Genomic DNA, 25,119 nt, shown 5'->3' on the forward strand with positions numbered 1-25,119 from the left:
TTTTGTCCTTACCACTGGAAAAAAGAAAAATGCTTTTTAATACAAAACTTCATCATTCTGTCTTGAATAACACCAACGGTTATTTAACCAGTTTTTTTTTTTTTTTTTTAATGTAAGTGCCTTCTGTATCCCATGTTTTAAAAATATATATACAAATGAATAACTTTTGGACAAATTAAAAAGGTTCAAGTCTTCTCAGTGTTTTGGGTATTTAGTCAATGTTGAGGAGGAAACTGATAAAAATGAAAAGAAAAAAAACGAAGATTTTCCACACCTGAATGGTGGACTGATCATCTTAGAAAAGTAAAAGGTGCACACTAACATATATCGAGACAAATTTGTGAACAATATTAAGAAACAAACCACGGGCCAACATCGGAAAGGTCTTAGAACTCAAGAGTTCAGTTCTTCAACAAGTGTTGTGTTCATATTTTTATTCCGTGCATGCCTGGTAGATAATTTTCAATCACACGGTCTGCGTTTGTTAGTCTGCCAAGTTAAAGATTGAGATCGGGAGGATAAGAAAACTGAAACTTGAAACAGGAGGAGAGGAGTACGCGGGAATGTTGATTCATTTTGTTGTTGCTCAAATCCCCTGAGATGTTGCTAAGATGAGGGTTAAAAAGTTGAGTATAGGAAAAACTTTGGAAGGCGTGGCAAAGACATGACGCGGTGACAAAGTGGACGATTTACAGTAAACAACTGCGTAACCCCAACAAAAATATTGGAACGACCAGGTCAATTGCTTTTGTTGTTGTTTCATATCAAAATAATTAACATGAGACAAATGTTCGGAATTCCAGCACTTATTTCTTGCTATTTACATCTAGATGCAGTCACTGTGATTTGACAGGCACGTATGCGCCCGCGCGCCATCGCAGTCGCAAATATGCACAGTCGAGCACGAAAAATCACACGTGTAAAATTTGATACGAGTAGAAATACAGTCACTCGCATTTGAAAAATATACGGGTGTGGTCAGTCATGCCCGGAGATATAAAGTTACGGGGTGTGGTCCACCGGCCGTGCCCGCAGATATAAAGTTGCGGATGTGTGTTCTGTTTGTAAATATGAGTGTACCCCTTTAAGAGTGCAGGGGGGCGGTGTCAAGTAAAGTAGGAACGAGAAGTAGGCTGACCAGAGACTGTGTGCTTCCGTGTTAAAAGACAAAAAAGTCGTCAGGCTGTGGTTCACTGCGCTGGATCGGTTTCCATGTGCGCAACAAGTGCGCAATTGCGTAGTGGTGCACCATAGAGGTAATATTGGTCAAGACGACACAAAATTATCAACGTCTTTCAATAGCTAATAGTATTACTACAAATGAGAAATTTTACGCGCGTGATTTTTCGTGCTTGACTGCAGATTTGGGAGTGCGATGGCATACGCGCCCGTCAAACCAGTGACTGGAAATAAAAATAAAAAAATTGCGCACTTCTCGGACACACTCAGTGCACGTAAAAACTGATCCAGCGCAGTGAAATACAGCCTGACATTTTTTTTTTTTTTTAAACATGGAAGTATACAGTCTATAACAACGAGATGCTGCTCAGCCTACTTCTATTGACAGTCCACTCTTAAAGGGGTACACTCATAATTACAAACAGAACACAGACCACTAACTTTACATCTTCGGGCAGGACTGACCGCACCCGTACATTTTTCAAATGTGAGTGACTATAGATGTGTTAACCAACTCCAGACAGAGGACCTAGTGTCAATTTACAGGAAAAAAAGAACCATCCAAACTAATTTTGAAAAGCTTCGTGGAGGGTCTTAGACTAGCCAATGCAGTCACCGGAGTTGAACCCTATCGAGGATGCATTTTACCGCCAGACGGGAGAATCCCCCAGAAACAAACGACCTGAAAGGCATGAAAAACAGTCTGGCGAAGTCAAAGGATCGCAGGCTTGATGCATTTATTGCAAGTCAGAAATAATTCACCCCAAAAATATTATAATAAACGTTATTCACTTGGATTGAATTTAATAATGTCTGCTCCAGATCTTTGGTTCACTTGAAAAGCTGATCTGTTTTGAGTTACTCAACACATCTACATGTAAATACTATGAAATGAAAGCTGGAATTCTGAAATTCTGTCATGTAGTCATCTTTGGATCTGACACCCAAATGTATTCCGGACACAACAAAAACAAAGGCCTTGTCATTGCAGTGCTTTTTGGAGGGGACTCTACAGTATGACTGATCCCGACACAATTCAATTCTCTCTCCGCCTTCCTGTTCGCGTAGACAAGCGGAAATAGAACCGAGACTGTTTCATAAAACGACGCCAAATAGTTGTCATCTTGATGTGCTTTCGCGAAAACCGCATTGACCTTTCCTGAAGGCTAAAAAGTAGTGGCAAATTCAGGACACCCCTCACGTGGTGTAAGAACTGATTTTGAATTCAAAGCTATTTGAGAAGGCCAAATAAAAACAAATGGTCAAAGGCGATAAATATTATGTGCCCATTAATACGCGTCCAACAGACAAACGGCGTGGAAACCTGAAAATAATCATCACAGTCACTTGAAAATATCGCAAATAAATCCCTGAGAAAATTTCATTATTTTAAAGCAGGTTTATTGATGACAACAAATGAGCGATCAAACCATCGGTTGCGGTCATCATCACTTTTGGAACCTTCAACAACTTTTTTTTTTTGCTGTTATGAATAAAGTTCATGGATGCTGTTAGCATTTGAAAACACACACACACACACACACACACACACCAAAAAAAAAAAAAAACACACTTAATCGCTCGGATAAGTGTTGAGGTAATATGTAAAATACGATTCAGATGAATGGTCAGAGTACAATCGTTCATACGTGAAATACAAGTATGTACACTTTGTACAGTATGACGCTAACGGTGGGCGATGGTGACAAACCGACGAAAAACATTTGCACGTGCGAAACGAGGATTCATTTGGCACCCTCTTCAGCAGGTCCACGTTCGCAAGGACTCCAACTGCAGCGTGCTGGGAACGTGACGCAAAATCCAAAACCGAGATCGTGTGTGTGTGTCCGCACAATGTCATACAGGCAGTGAACCCCCAAAAATAAAATAAAAATAAAAAAAAGCCCTTTGCGAGCAATGGAAGATGCTAACTCCTACTGGGCTGATGATCATTAAAGGAGGACTTTGTCGAATAAAAAAATTCTGTAGGAATGGGAGCACACATTAAAAGTTAGTAGATGAGGGTTCGGTGTTTCTTTTCATGCCAAAATTATCCACAGATTTCACCTAGAAGCATCTCTAAATTGGAAATTATGATCGAAATTCTCAAACATTCCAGTGAACCCGGCTGGAAAACTGACTGCAGTCACTCACATTTGAAAAATGTACGGCTGTGGTCAGTCATGCCCCCAGATATATGTTTCTGATTCTGAGTGTACCCCTTTAAGAGCAGAGGGGGGCGGTGTCAGGTAAACTAGCAAGTAGAAGTAGGCTGAGCAGCAGAGACCGTGTGGTTTCGTGTATAAAAGAAAACAGACGTCAGGCTGTGGTTCACTGCGCTGGATCGGTTTTGACGTGCGCCGAGTGTGCGACAAGTGCGCAGCTTAGAGGGAACATTGGTCAAGTCTACACAAAATAAGCGACGTCTTTCAATATCTATGCATTTCTACTCGTAACAAATTTTACGCGCGTGATTTTTCGTGCTCGACTGTGCAGATTTGCGAGTGCGACGGCGAGCAGGGCGCGTACGCGCCTGTCAAATCACAGTTACTGTGACAGCCAATCAGTGTTTGCCATGTCTGCAGCGCTTCCTGTTCTGACCCCGCCACCACACCCAATTGCTTGTTGATAAGGTTTCCCCGAACAGAGAAGGTCCATTATCTGGCATTTTGTGCCCGATTTTTGTGAAAAATAATTACAAGCAAAACAAAAATAATGAATTAATAATCAGATTAACCCATTCACGGGCATGGTAGCATTTTTTTTTTTTGCCTTATTGAGATAAAAGTCTCCTAACAGGCCACAATCAAGGAAATAATACTTCTTTTTGGTTAAGTTATATGATAACTTTACTAATTTATAACCTCGTCCCAAAAATGGGACGTTGCCCGCGAGAGGGTACTTAGGTTTTCTTGGATATCAAATTATGGCTTCAGATTAAAACACTTTCTTTGATGTACTGAAGGATATAATGCGTGAAAATTATGCTGTCCCAAAAATGGGACGCTGCCCACGCATGGGTTAATCATTAAATTACCTCATGGGAGGTTAAAGAATGACAAATTTGGGTGCGTTTTCTCATTGTTGTTCCAGTTTGGGACACAAAACGTCGCCATCTTGGTCTAGTTAGAACGGATGGTCTGGAGTGCTAAGCCCCAGTGATGTCACAGGGCGGGGTCAAGGGCGCTTCTATGTCTGGCTGTGAAAGCTGGCGCATATCCAGATATTGCGTGAATTTTAAAAATGTTCTTTTTTTTTTTTTTTCAATTAATGTCCCAAAAAATATGTAATAATAATACTACTTCAGATCGGACGGTTAATTGTACATAAAAATTTTGGACAAAGTCCCCCTTTAAATGAAAAGTGCATCTCACTGAGTCAAATATCGAGAAAGCAGCCCGACATTTAAAAACGACACTCTTCGTTAAACATCTGCAATATATTGGTATATGTACATATATATAAATATTTATATATACTATACGTCTCTATATTATTGTTTTTTTTTTTATTTTCTCTCACTAGTGCAACAACAGACAGTCAACGGAAGATAAATGTTTTCAAACTGCAGGCAATGGAAGCGGTTGCAAATCACATTTCTTGCCACAGTAGCAGAACATTTCAAAGGCAACTCAAGGATGCGCCAACACAAACATGCCAACATTACGCACGTATCGCTCTTTTTTTTTTCTTCTTTTAAATATGTATCCTGTACACATATAGAAATAAATAGCGCCGTTATCGTCTATATCTTCTTGAAATAAATTTCCGTCTGGATGTGAATGGTTCACATTTAATACAAAGTATCTAAGACACGATTCAAACACGACTGATATACGTCATAGAATTCTCTCTCTTTTTTTTTTTTTTTTGGACCCAGCAATGCTCGCATAATGTAAACGTCGTCCACCACGGAGTGATTCAAATGTTGCCCCCCGCCCCACACTTTCATTTTCTGTCATTTTCATATTCAACTTTATGTACAGAATAGCTGACAGCAAAGGCAGGATTGTCTGAAATGTGAAAGAAAAACAAGTGCGCCGACGAGGTCCATAGTTCAGCGGTTTCCTGGAATCAAAGCGCAGCCATTTCAAAGAACTTTTTAAAAAAATAAGCTGGAGAAAATGGATTTAAACGTACCGATTACACGCTTGACCTTTCGCCATCTTCCATGTCTAACAAGAAGGACCTGACTTTGATTTGATAACAAAAATAAACAAATTAATAAATAAAATAAAAAATGCCACACTTCCTCAAATAGTGATTTTCTTCAGGAAAACTGAAATATCAATTCATTGGTACAAATACATTATATTTCATAGTACTGCTAAATAACTCAAATGGACTATACAGTATGTATTTATTAAATGGACTATATAATTTCAAAAGTATATCCATCCACCTATTTTCTAGTCTTCATAAGAATCTCAGCTGATTTGGGGCAGAGGCGAGATAATATACCAATTATTCATATTCATTTAATCTTTTTTTTTTTTTTAAATACTGCTTATCCCCAAGAGGGAAGCTGGAGTTTATCACAGCTGACTATAAATTAACATACGATACTGGTAAAACACTATGTATTGTTAAAAAAAAAAAAAAAACAACTTGGAATCAATAAAAGCTTAGATTTTCATAATAATGTACTGTAAATATTCATATTGCTATTCGTAGCTTTAAAAAAAAAACAATAATGCATTGGGACTAATCAAGGCCTTGTGAAAACATGGATTAAAAACACTTTCCCACGAATTAAGGAAACAATTTGAAGATCCACAACAAATTGAATCCAGCAAGGGGAATAAACACAATTTATACGATCGCTGAAATTTTGAAGATTACTTAAAAATGATGACCAGTGAAGCATTAAAACGAAAAAAAAAAAAAAAAAAAAAAAAAAGCTAAAGCTAGCTAAAAACAAAGCATCGCCGACATGCCAGCAATTAGACGGTTCCATTCTTTGTCGTCCTGCGTCAAACTTGTGCGCCAACGTGAGTTTTGCTGCCAGAAACTTTTGCGAGTTCCTCGGGCTTCAAACCGTATTGCACTTTGAGCAAATTCACCGCGTCCCGCGCCCTTACGATGTACTTCTACCAACTGAGGGGAGTCGTGTACACGAGTTACCTGATTGGAAAGGCTCAATCCAGAGTTTGTTTGCAGGATCGGTGGATGTCAGTATTGCTAGTTTACGTCCTCGACCAGCTTCCGGCTGGCAGGTACGAGCGGGCTTCCATATGCGGGGCCTTCAGCCACAAGATTGGACAACTAAAGTGGGCTAATTCCATTTTTTTTCTTTTTCAAGTGAAAAAATGAATAAAGACTAAATCATCTAAAAAGATGACTACGGCTCGGAATCTGCATAAGTAATGAATATTTCAGCTTGGGTGCCGGTACATCTGCATTCTAGGTTAAGTGACTTTATTTATCATCTTTTGTGAAATATTGAAATATTTGACAGATTTTTGGACTTAGATGACATTTGCACTACATTTTTAGAAATTAAACTAATAATGTACAGTATTGGAGTCTTCTATCCATTTTCTACACTTCATATCAGCCACGTGCACACATAACCACTCACGGGTGCTCAAGCACCTGGATTTTTACACTAACAAACAAGGGCTCTTTTTGCTAAAAAACAAAAACATTTTTTCTTCACTCATTAATATTTAAAAAATACATTTAAAAATCCATCCCCATTTTACCCAAATTTTACACGTGGTGTTGTTTTGACCCCATTCGACTCCATCATTTGAACAGGGTTGCGCTTACTTTTTATAAGCCACTATAGCCTACCCTCACCTCATTTGCTAATCCATGCATCCATTTTCTTAGTCGCTTATCCTCACCAGGGTCACGGGGAGTGCTGGAGCCTATCCCAGCTGTCAAAAGGCAGGAAACCCTGAACTGGTTGCCAGCCAATCGCAGGGCACATCAAGACAAACAGCCACACTCACAATCACACCTATGGGCAATTTAGAGTGTCCAATTAATGTTGTATGACTTTGGGATGCGGGAGGAAACCAGAGTGCCTGGAGAAAACCCACGCAGGCACGGGGAGAACATGCAAACTCCACACAGGCGGGGCCAGGATCGAACCTGGGACCTCAGAACTGTGAGGCCAATGCTTTTGACCTGAGTCACCGTGCCGCCCATTTTTCTTCACTCATCAATATTTAAAAAATAAATAAATTAAAAAAAAAATCCATCCCCATTTTTACCCAAATTTATTTGAGTCCTTGTGAGAATTGTACACGTGGTGCCGCCTTGACCCCACCCGACTCAGTCATTTGAACAGGGTTGTGTTTACTTTTCATGACCCTCACCTCATCTGTTAGCGATTAACAGAAATAAAAATGTAAGTTAAATATATATTACTGTGTTTCTTCATCGCATGATTGTTTCTCTTGATTGTATAAGCCTGAGCACCTGCCCCTAAGAATCTCTGTGCACGTGCCTGCTGTTTAATAGAGTCGGCGGTGTGCTCAAGCTGACTTGGGGTACACCAGCCAATCACGAGACACGGAACGTGGGCGGTAAGTGGCGAAGTACCGGACGCGTACCCCCGACCTCTGAACTGCGAGGCTAACCAGTTATCACTGTTCCACATAAATATCAGGAAATTATTATTAAACTAAAACCATAATTTCTGTAAAAACAAGTTTCCAGAAGAATTAATCACTGCCAAATAAATCAACTTCTAGTTATCAAATTTTCAATCACTCTACTGCAAAATGACGAAAAAAAAAATGGAGTTAGCCCATTTCAGGATGACCTCTTATTCTGTTTTGGATTTGTTTTTGTTCATAGACAAGTGAAACCACAAGACCTGAATTTTGATGTGTCCCCGACGGGGGCCTCATACTTCTAAACGCTGAGTTGACGCAACAAAAACAAACAAACAAACAAAGATGTTAAAGTTACTTTAGTGCCTCACGCTGCACATTTACCGTAGACAACCATCTCCAATTTTCTGCAGCTCGATTTTTTTCTCGTTCCGGCTGATGCGATCAATGTGCCGTGGTTTTCCGAACAAAAAACAAACAAACAAAAAAAAAGAAAGTGGTGGCCAGCGTACCAGAAAAAAAATCAAAATAATAAAAAGGTGCTCCCTTTGTGAATGCTGAGAGGCAAACATTCACAGATATGTGCTTCTTTCTTTTTTTTTTTTTTTTTTTTAATAAAAACGATGTATGGCACACACGATACCGATCCATCATTTTTTGCATATTAGGGTCACGGGTGGGCTGACTGTGTGACTCCCACATGGTTTTCTTTACCCAAATAATCCTCATTTGCAAAGTAAAGGACGGAAATCAATTCAACGTCGAAAATGCAATTTAAAATCGCTTGTCAATATGTCATTACTGATCACAGCCACTCGGTGGTAAGAGTGCGCGGTTGTACCTACGAATCGTTGTTGAGCACTGTCGTCATTTACCGTAATTTCCGGCCCACAAGCCGTGACTTTTCCCACACGGTTTCAACCCTGCGGCTTATGCGTTGATGCGGCTAATTTGTGCATTTTTTTTCCCAACGGCCACAAGGGGGCACTCGAGCGGAAAAGGTAAGAGTGAGACTGGTGGAATATATGTGCCAAGGAAGTGACTTTTACCGGTATGTTTTTTTTAACCACCCCTGTTAGCGCCGCGCTAGCATTAGTGCCCCGCTAGCATATTGCTGCTGTGTGACTGCGGCATCTCAGTGATTTTTACCAGCATGTTTTTTTTTAACTGGCTCTATTAGTGCTGTGCTAGCGTGTTGTTGCTATGCTAAGCTAAGGTATTAAAACTTTGAAAACTCTTTCTGTGTACCGTCTTCCTTTGTAAATATCTCGTGTTTCAATGCGGGCGCTTGCGGCTTTTACACAGGTGCGGCGTATGTATGTACCAAATGGTATTTCCTTTACAAATGTATTGGGTGAGGCTTATAATCAGGTGCGCTCTATAGGTCGGAAATTACGGTAATTGATTGCTAGAGATATGGAATCGATTGTTGATTAATAGTGTTCTGAAGCAACGGAGGCAACCACTCAACATGACAACAAGAGTTCAGAACCATCCCGGAGAGCTTCTCTCATCCCTCTAAAAATAATACAAATAATAACACTCACTCAATTTAACAAATATGACAAAAAGGGATTTTTTTTCCAACTCAATCGATCAAGGAAATGCAATGAAAGAAATGCTCATCCCTAATAGGCATTGCTTTGCATTCGGGTCCTCAATTCTTTGGCCTCTTTCAGCACTCGCGCAATGGACCTTTCCGACCTGTCAATCATTCGTACAATAGTAGCCAATGAGATAATTGATTGCATTGACTTGACACGCCCCTGCCGCCATGTTGTCCCACAAGCAATGCTGGTTGTCAGTAGCGTGCGCTTGGAAAAGTTAATGTTACGAAGAAAATGGTCCTCAGATGCGCTTGGGGAACGTGAAATTCTGATGAAAGATATCCGGCTCGGTGACGAGGGGCCCGCTTGATTCATTTTCCAAAACCTAAAACACAGTTGACGAAGTGTCTACGATGGATTAAGGCTCGCGGAAGAGCGCACATACAACTAGATGTGGACGATATCAACAAACGCAAGGCTGTATGTTTCAAGGGACTGAGGGTGATCTTTCCAAGTAAAAAGTTCTCACCCTGCTTTACATGCGCGGTACGATTCCACTATTTTATCCTGTTGGATTACAATATGAAGTTTGTGAGGCGTCAAACTTTTTTTTTTTGCATCGATCGCCAACGTTTCACTGTAACTCCGACATTGCGTCCTGCTCCGTCCAAAATATTAATTCCGTGTACGTATCCTTGCGTGAAATAGTTCAGCCCTCTCCGTAGAACCCTCTTGGACAAGTCTGACGCATTTGGCAAAAAAACCATATTGAAATATTATCTGGAATACACGATAGAGAATCAAATTTAAACGTGTTCTGTTCAGTCGCCATTTTGGAAGATTGTGGAAGATGCCAACTGTTGCTAAAGGGGGCGGAGCTGAAGATAGCCAGTCGGAAAGGTCCATTTCTTCAAGAATTCCAGATCCCAAGTCCTCCAATAACGGCAGAGTTCCAACGTAAATTACAACAGAATTTGTACGCGAGTCGGAACGGGACTCGGTCCGTCGCCAACCTACTTCAAAGCACGGCTTAATATACCGATTTGGATGGAAAAACCCTCCCGGGACGTAAATACTGTAAAACGATCCAATCAAACGGAAAGTACGGCGGAAACTGAGCGGTCCTCCACGCGCGGCGTGATCGCATTCTTATGGCGGCGCCCTCCTCGGTAACAACCGAGGACCCTCTGAATTATTGTCCGCCAGAAACGAATCCTGCCAGTAGATTGTGAACGCGGTTGGAAAAGTCCGGCAGAAGGCGCCCCAAAGGGAGGAGTGGGGGGGAGAATCAAGACCGCACTAAGGTCTGATCAATCGCTCTAGTTATGATTGGAAAAATATGAAATAATTCCACATCAATGGCACGTCGGATTTAAACAAACAAAAAAAAAATCTCTGAAATGAGGACGGACACCAATGGCACCGCTTTGGAGATTAAAATGAATCCCGCATGCTGTTCTCCTGATACTTGTTTTGTTTTTAAAGCATCAGCAAAAGAAGAAGCGTCGCGTTCATCGCGCTTCTCGTGCAGGAAGTTAGCAGCTGGAAGTTTCGATTCAGTCGTTCGTCTCCAGTCGGACGGATTAACGCGACCCTCGGGGGCGCGTCGGGCGGCGGGCACGTGGTCAGGTACAATTGCGCCTTTCAAAAAGAGAGAGAGAGATCCCGCTCCGAGATGCAACATGACCCGAAAAGCCAAGCCTGACCTCATTATTATTTTTTTTTTGTGTCTATGTGTGTCAAGTCAAAACCAACACCGCAGCGCATAAATCCCCCTCACCTTCCCACCCGACCCCCAGCAACAAGCAACAAGTGCCTCTGCTAAAGCACGGACGGGTTCATCATGGCGGCCCAGTCTTCGGTTTGTTGCGGCCGGGCGACGCACGAGCACAAACACACACACACACACACACACGCACGCACACACGGAGCGGCGTCTTTTCTGACTTGAATGGCGCCACCGCGGTGGGAGGCAACGACGGCGGCTCTCGACACACGCTGCGGAAAATGATGTTAGCACAGATTGTCCCCTTTCACGTGGAGGATCTTGGAGAAGCCGGGCCTTTTCTTCAAAGCCTGCAAGGGAGAGAGAGAGGATTTCAAAACTAAAAATAAAAAGGGAGGAAAGAAAGAAGCTTTCTGAAGCGGCTCATCAGGAGGAACGGAATCTGCTCGTTTTTTTGAACAGCCCGTGCGTTAAAATGTCATTCGCAATGTTATGGGAATGTTGTTTTGACAGCAAAGAAGTCGGGTTCACGCTAGCTAGCTTACAGAAGTCGGGTTCACGTTAGCTAGCGTTTAGCTTTCGAAAAACAAAGCGTGAACTGAAAATTTTTGTTTCTTCTTGTCAGCACGACGCCGCCAAATTTGCGCTCAAACCATCATGTCGTCTTAATCGCAGCTTACACGGGAGGTTCGGCTACATGTTTTCTGGGCTTCCCCATGCCACGCGAGCATGCGATGTCAATTCCGGTCGACAGCAGGGGGCGATGTTGCCAAATGAGGTGGCCCTCTGAGATGGATGAAAACTGAGAAATTCATCTGGATAGAGCTCGCGCACCTACGTCATAAAATCATGTGACTTTTGTTTACGTCGCCATATTGCCGGTCAAGCTAAGCATCGCTCGATACTAAGTCGGTTGGAGACGACACGAAAATACGCCTTGTAGCACGACGGCCAGAGTCTTGTCCGATACCGTTAGACATTCAGAAGGTGAAAATAAACGAAGGTACGTGGAAAGATTTGATAAACTCGGCATAGAGGAAACGTATTCAATGCCGAAGTCGATGTTTTCGCCGATAAGAAATTGGACTGTTTATTCGTCTTGGACAACTGGATATACACATGTGTCTGGTGAGTAAGTCATCGAGATTTACTCGGAAAAATTCGAAAGCATATAAAAGTCTGGACGCATACAAATACCGTATTTTCCGCACTATAAGGCGTACCTAAAAGCCTTTAATTTTCTCAAAAGCCGATGGTGAGCCTTATAATCCGGTGCGCCTTATATATGGATCAATATTGAGCCTTTACTGCAGCTCCATCTCATGCACGCATAACGTAACCCCAGCCTTTACTGTAGCGTCCATTTTACCCGCCTTATAACGCGGTGCGCCTTATATATGAAAAGTTTTCATATAGGCCTTGGATTGAAGGTGCGCCTTAAAGTGCGGAAAATACAGTACTTCGTTTCATTCTTTAACTATGATTGGAAAAAAAAGGCGACGGGTTGACGGCTCATGAACCCGGAAGCCTGTTTGACAACACGTTAACCTTTGCCGGAATCCATCGATCTTTTCAGCCAGTATTCAATACAAATATCAATATTTAAATAAATGACCCCTGGTTTTACACAAATTTGCATTCATTAACTATGATTGAGAAAAAAAAAAAAAAAAGAGGACGGAGTCATCTCCACGGAACGTACACGGAAGCGATTGCGGCCACAGTTAACCTCCGTAAACCTCTGTGACAGACATTTTTTTTGGAACACGCATTGTTCTCGAATGAGCCAACTTGGCGTTATAAATACTTTTTGGTAATTTCAGGTTGAGAAAAATAATTGCTACCTGAAATGAAGCGATCGCTACAGAGGCGTGTGTGCGTGTTTCGCTTGGGCACCATCAATCCCGTTTAATTGCCGAAATCCATCCATATTTTCTGGTCTTTTCGGCTAATATTCCATAGAACGACCTCTCTGAATATCCGTCTCGTCTTGTTGTGACGACCGACGGCACGACAGGTCTCGGGTACTGTAAATTTTCTCCTCCGGTTCACCCCCCACAATGTCGAGCAGCTCCGTTTGACCGGCAATGTGGCGCCGTGAAAATGGCGACGTCACGTGCGTTCGCTCTATGATTACAACCTGTTCTTGCCCACTGAACTTGAGTTGGTCTCCCCTTTAAGACGACAAGAGCATCATCGTCGACAACCAGAACGTACCCCAAGAGACGTCGGCGGTATTTTCCGACCCACTGGAAACACACAAACACACACACACATACTTGAGCTAATTGTTACCTGGAGCTTGTTCACCATCTCATCAAACAGCTTCCTTGCTTCGGGGCTGTTGGGGTCCTCGAAGTAGTCTTCGATACCGATCTGCACCACAATGGACTTCAGGTTGCGGCACACACCTGCACACAACGGAAGGAATGTTCATGAAATATTAAGTATTGACTGATACAGTAATTACATTACCTATCGTGTGGACTATTTAGCGATATGTGTATTATTTTGCTTCATAGTATGCTGCAATGTTGCCCATGTCTTATTTTCCCGTTGGGGGATCCATCCATCCATCCTCTATCTATCTATCTATCTATCTTCTATCTATCTATCTATCTATCTATCTATCTATCTATCTATCTACTATCTATCTATCTATCTACTCTATCTATCTATCTATCTATCTATCCTATCTATCTATCTATCTAATCTATCTATCTATCCATCCATCTATCTATCTATCCATCCATCCATCATCCATCCATCCATCCATCCATCCATCCATCATCCATCCATCCATCCATCCATCTATCTATCTATATCTATCTATCTATATCTATCTATCTATCTATCTATCTATCTATCTATCTATCTATCTATCTATCTATCTATCTATCTATCTATCTATCTATCTATCTATCTATCTATCTAATCTCTCTCTCTCTCTCTCTCTCTAGCTGGGAACCATTAAAAGGTTCCAGTTCATTGTTAGTGTAAACGACAGGAAACAAATGACGCCTGTTTGCCATCTTTGACGAGAGCTACAGAAAATGGATGGATGGCGCGTTCCAGATGAGGTCCCCCCCCCCCCCCTTTCCACCCTCGCTTCCCGACTCACTGTTGAAATGGAGGAGAGCTTTGGGGGTGACGGGCGTGGAGGTGAGCACCAGCATTTCCAGGCCCTTCAGACCCTCTCTGCAGACCTCTGCTGCCACCTCCTGGTTGATCTCACTCACGTGGTCCAACTCCAGCACTTGGAGCCGCATGCAATTTCTCGCTGTCGGCACAGACGGACACCAATTTGTTCGTCTGCCCTCAACTTTTCATTCCTGTTGACTTCATGGCATGTGTATAAAATTGCACGGGCGTTGGTTCAATCCCAGCCTTTCCAGTTAAGGTGGATATTTGACTTGTATAGCCGTCAATGGGAGTGAGTGTGTTATAAGCGTAGCGTGACTATCGGTTGTTAAACTTGATTTCATCATGGTTTACAGATCGTACTTAGGGATCCCCAAGGGGGCTGATTGTAACGATGAAACTGTATAAAAGTAAGACTGTCTTGTTAGGAAAAGATAAATGCAGATAAATGCAACAGTAACCGTGGCAATTATCTTGCTGTAAAACGATTAATAATTGCATTTTTATTGCTTTTGAGTGTCTTTTTAAAAGCAACTTTTGAAAACACATATCTGTATTTTTTACCCTTTGCTTTGTCCAAATAAGCTCGTTACTTTTTTCAGTCTTCACGGATGTTGACGCGATGTTGAGAAAAAAAAAAAAAAAAAGAAGGTCTGAGTATCGTGAGGTCAAGTCAACCGAAGTACAGAGCGTGAATACTAGTTTTATTTTAAAAATGAGAGATTACTTTTATATAAAATGCCAGATCTAGCCAGCGGGCCTTGAGGGATGAAGGGACCTTTTGATGTAGTTGAAAGGTCGAGCACAACAAGTGAGTTGATTGTGGAGGCATCGTTTACCCAGTGAGGCCAGCCCCTGAATGCCACATCCCGCTCCCCCCACGCCGAGCGCACGGAGATGCGGCCAGCACCTCCCGATGGTCTGCAGGCATCTGTTACTAAACCGAGCCGGCTGTTGGCTGAAAGTGACCAAACCACAACAACGTAACCTCGGTCATTTTCATCATGTCATAACCTCGTCACAGTGTCCCCCACCCCGCTTTTTCAGTGCCCAAGATACCATGGGTGTAGTGGCGCCACCTGCAGGGAGATAATGTCTCTACAGCCAGCTCCGAGGGCCCAGATGACTTCCTGGCCGACTGGGTCTGTAGCACTCCTGGAACACACAGCAATACATGTTTTACATCCATCCATTTTCTTACCCGCTTATCCTCGCAAGGGTCCTGGCTGTTAACGGGCAGGAGGCGGGGTACACCCTGAACTGGTTGCCAGCCAGTCACAAGGAACAATGAGACAAACAACAGTTGCACTTACAATCACACCTAGGGGCAATTTATCCATCCATCCATCCATCCATCCATTTTCTTTGCCGCTTATCCTCACAAGGGTCACGGGGAGTGCTGGAACCTATCCCGGCTGTCAACAGGCAGGAGGCAGGGTACACCCTGAACTGGTTGCCAGCCAATCGCAGGGCACATAGAGACAAACAGGCACACTCACAATCACACCTAGCGGCAATTTAGAGTGTCCAGTTAATGCTGCATGTTTTTGGGGATGTGGGAGGAAACCGGAGTCCCCGGAGGAAACCCACAGAAGCAAGGGGAGAACATGCAAACTCCACACACAGGCGGGGCCGGGCTCGAACCTGGATCCTCAGAACAGTGAGGCCAACACTTTACCAGCTGATCGACCGTGCCGCCCACATTTTTTACATTTTCAAGGAAATGTGATCTCACAGCTAAAAAAAAAAAAGAAAAAAAAATGTTGACCCCTGTCGTGAAGAACGCACAGCACGAAACAGGATCCCTTCCTCACAACAACCTGTGACCCCAACCAAATTAGGCCGAGCACAGACGCGACCTAAAAATACAATTTTCTTTCATAATTTTGCATATAAACACCACCCCGCCCGCACCCCACCCAAATTTTTGACAACGCATCACATTTTCACTCATGGAAGGGCGTACCTGTAAGTGACGGCTTGCAGAGCTCGACAGTAGCAGCTGGCCAGCCAGAGGGAGCGATCGGTCAGCAGGTTGGGACAATGCGAGATCTTGAGGATGAGCAGGTGACTTCCCGTGGCCTTCAAAAGCGCCTCCAGACCCTCCTCCAGACACCCACTGACATCAGATCAGCAGCCACAGCAACACAAACGCTCACAATTTTCATTCCGTCAGGAAAAATATGGATCGTAAACTCCCCCCCGACAGTGTGCGGCTTTGAACTTCAAACTCGTTCCCTCTGTGTTTTCCTCCAGCTCACCGTGTGCTTTTGAGGTACTCGTCTTTGGTTTCCTTCTTTCCGCGCTGTCGCGGTTTAAGGTTCTGCAGGATGAGCGAATGCGTCTGAGTGCACCACTGAGACAGCGTTCCCAGCAACTGACAGACAAAACAAAGGGGAAAAAAAAAAAAACCACACGAGTTGCGATCTTCTATCTTAAGTAGCAAGTATCGAGAATCGACAATGTGGCAATTCTCTTTAACCACTTTAACTATTAATCCCTGCCTGGGAAAAAAAAAAAAACACTTTAAAGATCCATTTTAATGGAATCCAAATGTGATTCAGTCATTTTAACAATAGCAGCGCATTATATAAGACATCCATTCATCCATTTTCTTTTGCTGCTTATCCTCACGAGGGTCGCGAGAGTGTTGGAGCCGATCCCAGCAGTCATTGGGCAGGACGCGGGGTACACCCTCAACTGGTTGCCTGCCAATCGCAGGGCACATGGAGACAAACAGTCGCACTCACAATCACACACCTATGGGCAATTTAGTGTCTTCAATTACTGCATGTTTTTTGGGATGTGGGAGGAAACCGGAGTGCCCGGGAAAACCCCACCCAGGCAGGGGCGGAACAGGGATTTGAATCCAACGCGCTAAGCAGTTGTACCACCGTGCCACCTCAAAAAACATTGCATTCAATTTTACGGGAGTAACACTAAAATGTATTTTTATTTTTCACAGATTAGGAAAAGTGATAAAAGTTAGATTTTCTGTATCTATGTGTTTCTAATGAGTTTGTGCGTGAACGTAATCCCACCGGGGAATGCTAATTTAGCTAGCCTGCCAATAGGGTTTTCCATTCAGTGTTAAACTCTAAAACAAGCTCTCATTTTTAAATGTACAATGTGCGTAATTTTTTTTGATTTGCGATTAGTTTTGCAGTGAACCCGGCGTGTCATTAAACATCTGAAAATCGGCTCGGGGAGCCCAGAAGAAAATACGGGAATATATGTCAAAAAATATGTCACACTTGCTGCAAGATAGATAGGATGCGTTCAGGGTATGTTTACAATGCAGGAACATACGTACACAATCAGCACCACGGCACATTAATGACTTTTCTTCAATTATAATGGTTATATATTATATTAACAAGCCTCAATATAATATCCAGCATTTTGTTTTAATTCATTTATCATTTTTCAAAACCTATTTCAAGTTCCATGGGCGTCTTTTCTTTGACAAACTACAAATTTGAGAATCGATAAAGAATCAAATAGTTAATATTGTATCGTAAATGGAACTGGAGTCTTAAAAAATCTTATCAGTTTCAGAAAAACTCATTGCCAGTTTTTTATTTATTTATTTATTTATTTTTACTCATGTAGAAGTTGTGACATTTTTGGAGAACTTTTTTTTCAATGGAATTCTAATGGTTGTCAATTAAATGTAGATTTTCGATATTCGCAGTCCCTCGTAAATAGCAGCGCTCCACTGTACTTGATTATTATTAAAATTTGGCCTTGAGCGGCGTCAATGATTGACAGCGACATTAATTTCCTTTATTAAAACTTCAATTTGGGCATCTGGCTTCCTATTGCTTTATTTGTCCAGCAGATGGCGCTACTTGTCCCCATTCAAAGCATGCAGTGAAACAATCAAGACCTTTTATTGCTTCCTGCAAACGTGCCTCGCTACTGACATGATGAGTGAGTGTGATGTTGAATAATGGCATGTCCCAATTCATAAATCCAAATACCGTTTCAAAGTATTACTCGACAACCGACCTTGGAGGAAATGCGCGCGTTCTCCAGCAAGACTCTGGTCCACACGGCCGGGTGGCGGGCCACGAACTTCCAGTCTCGGCAGACCTCCGCAGCTCTCAGCAGCGTTTTGGTATCCAAGTAGGTGAAGATGCAAAACAAGCCGGCGCGCATCTTCAGGATCTCCGGACTGATCACCTCGTTGGATTTGGACGGGCTCTTGTCGTGGCGGCACGGTTTGCTGTAGACGCCTTCACATCGACCTACGGACAAAACAAAATAAAAAAAAAAAAAGCGAGGAAATCATGAATTGATCCCATTTCTGACACACATCATATTTTTCCTCCATGCCTATAATCCCATCGTTTAAAAATTCCATTTTCTTCACGAAATCGGCCGGCGTGCTGTTCGCGCCAGATTGGGCCGCATTTGGAACGGATGTACAGAAGCCGAGGACGTAAATATATGTGTGAAGGGATTCATTTGCGGAGCGATTCCAACAGCTTTGCTTTGCGTGCAGCCCGTCAAGGAAGACGAGCGAAAATAAGGTTCGCCGTCGATGGGAGATCGCTCGGCGGTGACTCATCTTCATCTTTGGCCTCCGAGGCCGTCTGCTCCGAACCATCGGGCCTGTGAACCGCCGCTGACACACACGCACACACACCGCCTCCACTCACGACTGCCAAATGGACTAAATAAAAACTGCATGTTATATGCTGGGCAAAGAAACGTGCGTACGACATTATAGATAACATCTGACAACGCTGTCTCACAGTATGGAGAACTACGTCAGTGGCACGCCAGTAACATGTCGCGTATGACATGGTGTCATGCAAATTTGTCATATATATCAACATGGGAGCAAATTTTGACTCTTGATGTCACCTTCAAACGAGTCCTCAACTAAACTTCATGTGATTGACTCTACAGCCTTAATGGAGATATGTTGGGGGGGGGGGATAAATCACTAAATGTTATTGTGTCTTTAAAGCGCAGGTGTCATCCCTATAAACATTCTAAAATAGATATTGTAATGAAAAATACATATAACATTATTCATTTCAATGTCTATACGAAAAAATAAATGTGAGCGGAGAGCGTGTCATCTATGCGCAAAGTTGCAGAAGTGTCATTCTACGATATCCAAGTGGTAGCCACATTGGCTGCGTCCTCCATCCGCGACGTCACCCGGACATTCGCCAATGAAAACACGCGGTGCACCCTAACTATGGGAGAGACGGAAGCTCTTTTCGAAAAGGAGAACACCACACAACCGAGTGAGGTTACAGTGGCAATATTACACGATTGTTACGAGCCCTCGGGGCAATATTACACTATTGTTTCGAGCCTTATTCAGATGATATGCGATCACGGCCAAACCGCATCCCCGTCCGATCCACTTCCGCGGCGGAGATGAGCCATCGCGGCTCATCGCGGCAAGCCGGTGTGGCTTATGAGCCGAGCCGAGCCGGGCTGCTTTAGGGGGTTGTTCGCAGACGCCGCAGTACTGAGCAAGCGACACAGTCGAGCCGGGGCGCTTTATGCGCGCACGCGGCTGAGGGACGCATTCTCGGTAGGGTTCTTCAGAGCCGCCCCCGTCCCCAAAGCTCGATGCGCAGCAACGGTGACCGCCGAACGCGGAGCCTCAGCCGTTGTGGCTGATTTTCTGCGCCGTGGTCGCATATAATGGAGCCGAGCCGTGCTGCTTTTAGGGGTATGTTCAAAGTACTTGTTGATCACCGTCGAGCCGGGGCGCATTACTGCCTACCTGTCATTTGAAACTCATGAAGCTCTTGTCCTCTGCACCCGTGCAATCCATTTTTCACAACGAAGCGGGTCTTTTGCAAACTTATAAAGGCTAAATCCATTCTCCCAAGGGTTCAAGCAATGTCCAACAATTCAACGAGCCGGCATTTTGCCCAACACGAAGGAACAACGAGCTACCTTCCTGGAGGTAAAACTAATGGAAACAAACGAGCCCACAAGGGGGCGCCTCTGTCCTGTACGTCACTTCCTGCTTCTTCTCCAACGCAAATCCCTGAGAGGATTTTCATGGCGGGAGTTACAAAAAGTCCTTTACGTCAAAATCATGTTTTGTGGTTAAAAAAAACACATGGGACCATATTGGCTGTGGGGTTTTCACTATTAATATACCAAAAATCATCCATTTCATGACAGTCGCACTTTAAAGGGCCACTGTCATGAAATGCATGATTTTTAGGATGTTATTACTGGAAAAAAATGCTGCCGGAATGGGCCCATTCATTTTTTCACCACACAACATGATTTTGAAGTATATAGCTTTTTGTAACTCCCGCCATGAAAATCCTCTCGAGGGACTTGTTTTCGAGAAGAAGCAGGAAGTGACGCACATGGCAGTTCATAAGTTTGCAAGAGACCCGGTTCGTCGTGAAAAATGGATTGCACGGGTGCAAAGGACGAGAGCTTTGTGGGTTCCAAATTACAGGTAGGCGTGTATACAGCTACTAAAAAAAAAAATAATAGTTTGGAGCGGACCACGTAATCGGTCTCTCATAACGTAACAAAAGATCCGCGTACGTATGACAGGCGTTCTAAATGTGTCAATGTGGGCATCGGACGGCGTCGGGCTCGCCGGCGAAGGAAGACCGCTGCCGACAGTGCCGCACTCAGCCACGTGCGACGACAACACAGTAAAGCGCCCCGGCTCGACGGTGTTGTTCATCGCGGACGGCGGCGGTGGCACTGCGTGTTTTCAATGGCGAATGTCTGGGGTGACGTCACGGACAGGAGATGCAGCCAATATGGCGACCACTTGGATGTCGTCGAATGACACTTCTGCAACTTTGCGCATGGATGACGTACTCTCCGCTCATAATTATTTTTTTGTGTAGACATTGAAGTGATAATGTTATATGTATTTTTCATTTCACTATCTATTTTAGAATGTTTATAGGGATGACACTTGACCTTTAAATTGGATGCCAAACAGGAAGTCATCGCCCCGAAAAAATCTGGTAGCTTGGAGGTGTTTGATACAGTAATAAAAATGTGTTCTGGTTGCCAAAAGTCAGCTGGAGCAAATCACACCTGACGCTGACCTAAAATGATGCTCATTAAAATTGATCATTGGCTTAAAAAAATACTTTTGCTCTGTCATGACTGATTATTAATTATGTATCACTAATAAATCATATGTGGGAACGCAAATAATCAGTTTTAAGTAGCATTCTTTACCTCTGCCATGTTTAAAGATTTAACTGTTTCAACATTTTTATTGTAAAGGGTGTTGAAAAAAAAAGATTGCTGTTAAAATTGTCCAAAGGGAATGCAACATTTATTAAAATGATTTTTAAAGAAATGTGGTATTATTAAAGGATTCAGAAATCCTTAAAGAGATTTATTTATTTATTTTTTTTGCAGTCTGGACACGTGGTTGTGAACATCTCCTGCTGCGACAACAAAAAGTTGATAGATTTCTTTCATATCGCGTTCCCCAACCCAAGACACCTATTTTATTTTCTGATAAATATCTGGCTGAATTAAAACCACCCGCAACATCATGTCCTTGCCTCGGAGTTCTGCATTTTGGTCCTGCCCCTCACCCATGACACACACTAACCAACAAAAATGTCACAAAAACTATACGGTATATACTGAAATTATTTTGGTCATTTGTGTCTTCTGTTGGATATGTATACTGTGTATATATATATATATATATATATATATATATATATATATGGGGGGGGGGACCATTAAAGTGTAGACCTTCGAGAGGCTTTACCTGCGTTAGGTCGATATGCAGCCCTGCCGTGGTAAGGATAGGGGGCGCCGGACTGCTGCACCTCCGCCACCGCCCTCCTCTCCTGCTCCCACATGTCCACTTCGGACTCGGTCGTCCGAGAGCCCACGTCGGACACGTCTCCCTCCTCGCCCTCGGTGCTGTTCCTGTAAGGCCGCCGCTGCCAGTTCTGGATGGCCTGTTTGCGGAGCCCCCAGTTCCTCCCCCCTCCGCCGCATCCGGGGGAGCGCTCGTAGGCCGCCTCGTTCAGGCGGCACTGCATGTGGTAGTACTGAGCCTCGGGGCAATCCTCCATGGGGTGCATCTCCACGCTGTCGCTGTCGTATCCGCCGGAACCCTGTGAGACCGACTTGATCCGACCCGATGCGGCGCTGCAGTGACAAATGACGAGATAAACAGCTTGAATTCTCCAAATGTTGGCAGCTCATGAGCATGCAGAAACTCATTTCCAACAAGTGCTCGGTCTCCACACTTTAATCCACCAGAGAGTCCGTTACGGTGTTGCGTTTTTTTAGTTAGCATCCGAGCCCGAACGACGTTTCGACTGCTTGTACGGTGAAAATCAGCCTTGCCGTTTGCTATTCAAAAACTCACCTATTTGTTGGAAAACTCACCTACAGTATTTGTGTTTTTTTGTGATTTCTGTTACAATCTAAGATGGCAGAAAAGTTCTGGCTAACAGAAAAGGACTGGGGAGGGGGTGAGCATTCTGATTGGCTGATGTATGCAAAGAGTTTTGGTCTTGGCATCACATGCGCAACATATAATTCTCCTAATTTTATGTTTGATTTAACAGGCAACCTCAACAGGAAGTGGATGTAAATAGCATGAAGCCTCTTTTAATGTGTGAAAAATAGCACATGTGAACTGAGATATTATCACATTCCTATTTTTTTTTTCTTGCTCGGCAAAAGCGAGGTGTCTATTTTGTTCAGCAGATGAGCCACGTAGCAACTAATTGGGTCACCTTCGAGGGATGGCCACAATTTGAGGATATATCTACCTATCCATTTTCTTAGCCGCTTATCCTCACAAGGGTCGCAGGAAATGCCCAGCTGTCATCGGACAGGAGGCGCGGTACACCCTGAACTGGTTGCCAGCCAATCGCAGGGCACATCGAGACAAACAGCCGAACTCACAATCACACCTATGGGCAATTTAGAGTGTCCAATTAATGTTGTATGACTTTGGGATGCGGGAGGAAACCGGAGTGCCCGGAGAAAACCCACGCAGGCACGGGGAGAACATGCAAACTCCACACAGGCAGGCCGGGATCGAACCCGGGTCCTCAGAACTGCGAGACCAACACTTTACAGCTGATCCACCGTGCCGCCCATTTGAGGAAATACATAAATGTAACTTTGCACTGGTGGTACAAAATGCCAAAAATAGCAATCACTCGCGGTGTGAATTTGACGCAATATCGGCTTATGGCGGTTGTATAAATATCTAGTGAGGTCAGCGAACAGTTGCGCAGTAAATCCAAGACGGGGAAGTCATCGCCGGGACAGAAGGCTGTCGGACACGCCGCGTGTGTCGCCCGTGACTAACTCGTGGCCGGGAAGCGTGTGACGTCCCGACAGGAAACATTTGCGCCCCACCTGGCGGCTCAGTCGGACTGCACGCGGTGATTCGGATATCAGCGTGTGAAGCGACACGGTGTATTCCCGACATATACCGGTTTGGTACGGTCGCACTCTTCGCTGACAGAAGACGACAAAAGTGTTACCGAGACAGATCGTGCGTAGCGTCTCCTTGTAAATGACAGATTGGGTTACATTTGGTAAGAAAAAGTGACGTGGGCTCAGCCTGACGTCACTTTTTATTTCCAGACACGGGAGACCAAAAGTTTACGCTGAGCTCTAGCTGCTCTATTAATGTTAGATTTTTCTTACGAGGCGGCACGGTGTATCAGCTGGTAAAGCGTTGGCCTCACAGTTCTGAGGACCCGGGTTTGATCCCGGCCCCGCCTGAGTGGGTTTCCTGCGGGCACTCCGATTTCCTCCCACGTCCCAAAAACAAGCAACATGAATTGGACACTCTAAATTGCCCCTAGGTGTGATTGTGAGTGCGGCTGTTTGTCTCTATGTGACCTGCGATTGTCTGGCAACCAGTTCAGGGTGTACCCCGCCCCCTGCCCGTTGACAGCTGGGATAGGCTCCAGCACTCCCCGTGACCCTAGTGAGGATAAGCGGCAAAGAAAATGGATGGATGTTTCTTACTATCACCTTAAAATGTGGAAGAAACTAATACAATAAAGAGGGAACAAAAATAATTCTCTACAGAAAAAAATACAATGAAATGACACTAAAGTCAAACAAATACAACAATAAAAGTTATCACTACACCTATTGAGTCCAAACACAAGAAAGTCATTGTGTGACAAAAATTAATAAGTAATTTTACATGAATAAACTCATATTACCGGTCACAGCCCTGTGGTATTGTGCTGACCCATTAAAATCACGCCTTCTGTATCTCATTGGTTGTTTTTCCTCGGGCGCTGTGGTTATTTGTACATCAAGAATTAGATGTGCCTGATGGGGCCGCAGACTGCAGATTTTCTTTACAGATCATATTTATGTACTACTGACAAGTTGTAACGACTGAGCAGGGTAAATCGCCAAGTTGCTGAGTGACGCAGTGAACATGAGCAAAACGCCGTTGTCCAACACACAGGTCACAGTCAAAGTTTTATAAAAAAAAAAATCCAAAAATACCAACTGGCTTGAAGTATAGCTCATTACACATAAACACACACACGCATACACACACACCCACAGATACACACGCACACACATGCACAAACACAAATATATATCAATATAGACAGAAACAAAAGCAAGTAAAAAGCAACGTTTAGCTGGACCTTCTACAAAAACAGTGCAGTTGTTAAGAGTAGTTAAGATGGACCGCAAAAAATTTTAGGGCGTGTCAGAATTACTTGCCATGATGCTTTCCAGGAGCCTATATCGGCGTTTTAACAAATCTGACCAAAAAAAAGCAATTTCATTTTCTAAATTTGCAAACTCTCCTGACAATTGTGGCAAATTGAAGAAAAACCTTACCCTGTACTTGGGGAGGAACGTCTTTCGGATGCTTGGTAGATGCCTCTTGTGCTTCCAGAGATGCTGGAGTTCCTCTGCAGACAATCATCAAAACATCGATGATTTAAAAAAAAAAAAAAAA

General features: G+C 43.5%; 1 protein-coding gene across 1 annotated transcript in view; it reads right to left on the minus strand.

The window, feature by feature from the left end:
* Positions 1-6,077: 6,077 nt before the first annotated feature.
* The window catches only part of fbxo41 (F-box protein 41), a 47,343-nt gene continuing 28,301 nt past the window's right edge, over positions 6,078-25,119 (minus strand). Inside the window, exons 5-14 of the mRNA XM_061830578.1 lie at positions 24,999-25,072; positions 21,913-22,301; positions 18,171-18,409; positions 16,421-16,536; positions 16,126-16,278; positions 15,219-15,314; positions 14,999-15,117; positions 14,140-14,298; positions 13,314-13,429; positions 6,078-11,368 (exon numbers count right to left, since the gene is read on the minus strand). Coding sequence (XP_061686562.1) covers positions 11,306-11,368; positions 13,314-13,429; positions 14,140-14,298; positions 14,999-15,117; positions 15,219-15,314; positions 16,126-16,278; positions 16,421-16,536; positions 18,171-18,409; positions 21,913-22,301; positions 24,999-25,072 — 1,524 coding nt within the window. The 3' untranslated portion in view covers positions 6,078-11,305. The remainder of the gene's footprint in view (positions 11,369-13,313; positions 13,430-14,139; positions 14,299-14,998; positions 15,118-15,218; positions 15,315-16,125; positions 16,279-16,420; positions 16,537-18,170; positions 18,410-21,912; positions 22,302-24,998; positions 25,073-25,119) is intronic.

The sequence above is a fragment of the Syngnathoides biaculeatus genome, chromosome 9, assembly GCF_019802595.1.
Source record: "Syngnathoides biaculeatus isolate LvHL_M chromosome 9, ASM1980259v1, whole genome shotgun sequence".
Taxonomy (NCBI): domain Eukaryota; kingdom Metazoa; phylum Chordata; class Actinopteri; order Syngnathiformes; family Syngnathidae; genus Syngnathoides; species Syngnathoides biaculeatus.